Source organism: Drosophila guanche, unplaced genomic scaffold, assembly GCF_900245975.1.
Source record: "Drosophila guanche unplaced genomic scaffold, DGUA_6, whole genome shotgun sequence".
NCBI classification, from domain to species: domain Eukaryota; kingdom Metazoa; phylum Arthropoda; class Insecta; order Diptera; family Drosophilidae; genus Drosophila; species Drosophila guanche.
Window position 1 is genome coordinate 3,867,280 of NW_022995751.1, and position 5,157 is coordinate 3,872,436.

The window sequence follows — 5,157 nt, forward strand, 5'->3', positions numbered from 1 at the left end:
ATTACGAGAAATAATAGATGGTAAATAATATGTGACTATTCCTATGTAACTAGGCATATATTAAATATAGTTAATTGTAATTTTTAATTGAAATAATTGTAGTTTGTGTTGCCTTTTCTTGCATTGGGGTTTGTTTGTTTGTTTGTTTTTTTTGAGTATTGCTTTGGTACTTTAGCCGATTTCGATTTCGATTTCGATTCGATTCGATTAATATTATTGCTTAAAAGGGGATTCGCTGCCGCCTCTCGCATCTCCCTCCTCTCCTCCTCCTTCTGATTACTCCTCTTCCAATCAACAGTATAAAAATAATTTCGTGATTATGCACTAGGTTAACTTACGCGTACATATCTGAATACTATACCCTATATATGTATATAAGTGTATATGTATGTATATGCTTTGTAAATATTACGCAACTACATACGTATTCTAGATGTCTGTATATAGATTTCTATTCATCATCATCTGCCTCTCTGTGTACCAACAACTTTGGTTTCTTTTCTATTTGGTTTTTTTTTTTTTGGGTCGCTCTAAACTTGGCTACAACTATAGCTACAAAATGTTCGTTGCACTTCGTTCGTTCCTCCCCTCCACTTCATCATTGAGATCGGTTGCTGAAGCTGATTTCAGTTGAGTATTTTATGTGTGTGTATAATGTATATAATGTATATGAAGTAAGTTCTAATATTTACAGAATTTGTGCAGCGATTCGCGTTATCTTTCCTTAGGTGTGTTTGTGTGTGGAATGTGTTTGTTGTGGGGATTGTGAGCTTGTTGTGGGTATGAGTGTATGAATGAATGATTAAATGATGGAATGATTGAATGGAATGAAACGTACTTGGAGTTAGGGGTTAAGTAATATCATCGTGCTAGGTCGGTTAAGTTGTCGAAAAGTGCAAAGTATTATTCACGCATGGACGAAGTGTACTGTTAAATGCTTGAGACTAGATCACACTCGATTTATATACTCGTATATTCGTTATTCTGTTATTCTGTTATTCAGAGGGGCTCTGCGCTCTTACGATACGATTCTTTGGTCTTTTTCGCTGGCTGTCCTACTCCTAAATTGGGCCTCTAACGGAATGCAATGTTCTTTAATTGTATAACTGGGTTCGAAACACTGGGAAATTGTTTACTGGGAACTGGCTTTGGTTCGTTCAATAAATGATAGATTTCTTGTGGTTTTTTTTTTGCTGTTGTACAGCGACTAGATGTTCACTTCTATCGTGAGTATTTTCTATAATAAATAATTGTCTTCTCCCATGTTTCTCCTGCCGAGTGTCGGTCTGGGTCTTGGAATGCTAATTGACTAAAATGTATGCTCGTTGGATATGAGTTGAGCGGGGAAATCCTTGGGGGGGGGGGGGGAATAAATGAATGAAAAGTCAGCCCAATAAGTTCAGAAATTTCCACCTCTGCCAATGCTCTTCTAGCCTTAAATGAGATCGGAATGAACTAATGGCGGGGACGTTACCTATATGTGTTTGTGTATTAACGTGATGGATGCTTTCTACAAGGGTTTAATATGAGGGATGGGGTGACGGCAGCGGTTCGGCATTCGGAAAACCCTCCAGCCGAACCGTTTCCAATACCTGGCTAATATTGCTTTGCGTTTCGTTAGTTGTTTTAGTTTTTGTTTTGTTTGTATGCAATTTTTGGATTAATTTGTTTTGTAAGTTGTTGTTTTTTGTGTCGTTGTTAATATCGAATCTAAAAATCTTTGAGTGCTTAAATGTCCGGCTACTGTCCGTGGTTCAGTTGCTCTTAGTATTTTTCTTTGTTTGTTTGGTGACTTAGTTTAAAATTGTTTGTTCGGTAGGTTGGCCCCGACCCCCCAATTGAGTGGGGCCACCACTCGTAATATTCTGCTTATAGATAGGCTGCCCTTAAGACCTAATTCGTTGTTTGAGAAACATTGCATTTGCTTTTGTAATTCGTTGCATTAATTTTAATCACTTCGTCTTCGTCACGTTGTCGATTAAGGATTTAGAGTTAGTGTTTAGCATTAGATTTAGATTTAGAGTTAGAGTTAGAGTTAGAGTGAGAGAGAGAGAGAGATAGAGAGAGATATTTTCATCGATCTACAGTTAGGTCTAGGGGTTAGGGTAGGGGAGAGTGTTTCGTCTTGGAGAGTTGTAGAGTTAGAGAGAGAGAGAGAGAGAGTTCGAGTTTTGGAGATTAAAAACGTTTGCTTCTTGCATCAGCTACAGATTATATAGTACACTCTATATAGTAGGTATATATGTATATATATATCGGTATGTATATATGTTTTGCTTTGTTAAGTAGTTTTTGTTGTTGTTGGATAGATTAGAGATAGCTGCGCTCTGGCATAGAATTGCTTAGTTTTTTGTTCAGGTTTACGGAATGCATTCGGTACATAGCCATACCTCATACACAAGGCTCTCTGTGTGTGTCGTGTGTGTGTGTGTATGGAATGTTGGTGTTTTGTTTGGGAATGTTCTTCAACTCTTTCTTAGCTTTCTAAGAAGAATCAGATTGGAATGCGAATGGGAATGGGCATGGGTTGGGTGTCTTTCTTTTAGCTGTTTGTTGGTTTGTTTGTTTGTTTCTTTGATTTGTTTTTGTTTTGTTTTGCTTTGTTTTTGCTGCCTAACGTGTCTAATGCGATTTTCTACAGTCTCTGTGTTACTCTACTACACTTTGCTTTTGGACGTATTGTGATGTATGCATCGTATTTCGTACTTCTATATAAAAACTGCTATCGGTTGTAGCCTAGTTGTAAATGGTAAATGGTAACGGTAACTTTAACATTAACGGTAAATTAACTAACCAGCACGGCAGCTCGGGAGCCACTTACTCAACATTGCATTACATGGCATAGGTGTTGCCACCCAAGCCCGATCCGGTCTCCACCTTGACGCGTTCGAGGAACTCGTGTGGCGGGGAGGAGGCCATGCTGGCGCCGCTCTCGCTGTTGCTGTCACCGCCGTGGCCGTGCAGCGACATGGCCATCATCAGCTCCTCCTCGTCCTTGAGGCAGGCCGACTCCAGGTGCTTGTTGAGGTACGACTTGAGCGCGAATGTCTTGTGGCAGCGCTTGCACTCGAAGTTCTTGTCGACGGAGTGCGTCTGCATGTGGGCGCGCAGGTTGGAGCGATCCGCAAAGGCCTTGCCGCAGTGCGCACAGCCGTAGGGCTTCTCGCCGGTGTGGGAGCGCAGATGGCCCTGGAGCAGCCAGGGGCGCGAGAAGAGCTTGCCGCAGACGCCGCAGCTGTGCGAGAGCTTGTGCGTCAGCACGTGCATGGCCAGGGCGGGCATGGACACGTACGCCTTGCCGCAAGTGTGGCACTTCTTGGCCGACTGCGAGTCCAGGGAGCGGTGCGTCTGCTTGTGGCGCGACAGGTTGCTGGAGGTGGCGTACTGCTTGCCGCACTCGGAGCAGGTGTATTTGGTTTTCGCCTGGTCCTGCACCACCACGGCAGCAGGATCTGCCACATGCTTCCGCTTGGAGCGGCCGTCGCTCACGAAGAAGGCCTCGTAGGTGTAGGCCACCGTCTTGGCCGCCTGCGTGCCGCCCGACTCACCGTCCACCGACCCGCCGTCGCATTCCTGATTCGTGTTTGTCGTGTTGCTGTTCTCGTTCTGCACGCTGCTGCCACTGCCGCTGCCGCTGCCGCTGCAGCTGAGGATGCTGCTGGCCGGGCTGCTGGGCATCGCGTGCTGGGAGCTGGCACTCGAGGCGTTGCTCGAGGGGCGTTGTTCGTTCACCGCGCTGGCTGCAGCAGCCAATTCGGCAATCGATGACGTGCTCCGTAGATGCGCATGCGCCTCGAACGATGCGGAGTGGGAGTGGGAGTGAGAGTGGGTGTGGGTGTGGACCAGAGCATGTTGCTGCTGCAGAGGCAAGTGATGCTGTTGATGATGCTGTTGCTGCTGCTGTTGCTGTTGTTGTTGCTGTTGCTGCTGCTGCAGCTGCAGCTGGTGTGGCTGCGTGGGCGGGTGGAAGGCGGTCGAGGCGCTCAGGTCCAGTATGGCATGTGCCGCATGCAGGTCCTCCTCGGCGGGTATCCGCTTGCGGTATCCCTGCGTCGGCTTGTCGTCCAGCGAGTACGGCCGATAGATGTCCTTCTTCTTTGGCGGCAGCGACAGCGTGGCACCCGTGCTGCTGAAGCACTTCCGCTCACTCGAGGTCTGGCCCGTTTCCATCTTGATGTGCGGACTGTAGCGATCCACCATCCGATCGCCGGCGCCGCTGGGCGAGCACGAGGGCGACGATGTGGTGGACGATGGCGGTGTCTGGTACGAGGCCAGGTGCTGATCTGCGGCCGGACTGCTGCTATTGGCGGCTGCCACCAGGGCTGTGGCCGCAGCACGGATGACGGTGATCTCGCTCTCCATTCGGGGCAGGTACGCGGTGTAGTGCAGCGGTGACAGTTCGCGGGTGTAGCCTGCCAAAGAATAGAGAGTTGGTTGTGGGTTAATTATCTGTGGGATGTGTGCAACAGTTCGAGGGAGAGTGAAGCGTAGAAAGAAGTGCCTAAAGGTATGCTATAATTGATGGTTTTATCCATCAAACGATAGCTAAGGGATATCCTGTTGGAAATGCCATGAATCTGGCATGAATTTTAAGCCTTTTCTTTGACTGTTGAATACACCTTCGGAGTAGTTCCATGCTCAGCAGTCATTCAACTTTAAATACTCCCTAGTAATGACTGACATAAAACCAGCGGCAAATCCATTAATTAATTATTTTTCTAGCTGACCTTTCGCCCATTGCTAAGCGGCAACAGTTAAGCCCGAAGAGGAGCCAGAACTACCTTGGATTCCCCTTGAAGTATGCCCTGCCCCGGGCGCAGCATTGAGTGACAACAAAGGCAATTAAATGGATTCGTTTCGGAATTGTTTCGCAATCGAACAATGGTCGCATCAATGACAGCGATTACGTGCTTGCCCCGTGGCATGCCGTGCCCCAAACCCCAAACCCCACGCATCATTCGCTCACTCTCTACTCTGTCTCTCTCTTGTTCGTTTGGGAGAAAGTTTCCTGCGGCCAAAACTTACCGTTGTAAACATTGCTGGCCACTCGCGTCGCCGCCTCCGGGGAGTGGGGCGGCGGACTGGGCGCCGTGGTGCCCGCCGTGGGGGAGCTTGGACCCCAACACTTGGCCGATGTCGTGGTTGTTGCTGTCACTG

General features: G+C 47.3%; 1 protein-coding gene across 1 annotated transcript in view; it reads right to left on the reverse strand.

Annotated features, from left to right (window-relative positions):
• Positions 1-1,194: 1,194 nt before the first annotated feature.
• LOC117587374 (protein snail) overlaps positions 1,195-5,157 on the reverse strand; it is a 5,336-nt gene continuing 1,373 nt past the window's right edge. The window contains exons 1-2 of the mRNA XM_034278023.1: positions 5,026-5,157; positions 1,195-4,412 (exon numbers count right to left, since the gene is read on the reverse strand). The exon at positions 5,026-5,157 is cut by the window's right edge and continues 1,373 nt beyond it. Coding sequence (XP_034133914.1) covers positions 2,833-4,412; positions 5,026-5,157 — 1,712 coding nt within the window. The 3' untranslated portion in view covers positions 1,195-2,832. The remainder of the gene's footprint in view (positions 4,413-5,025) is intronic.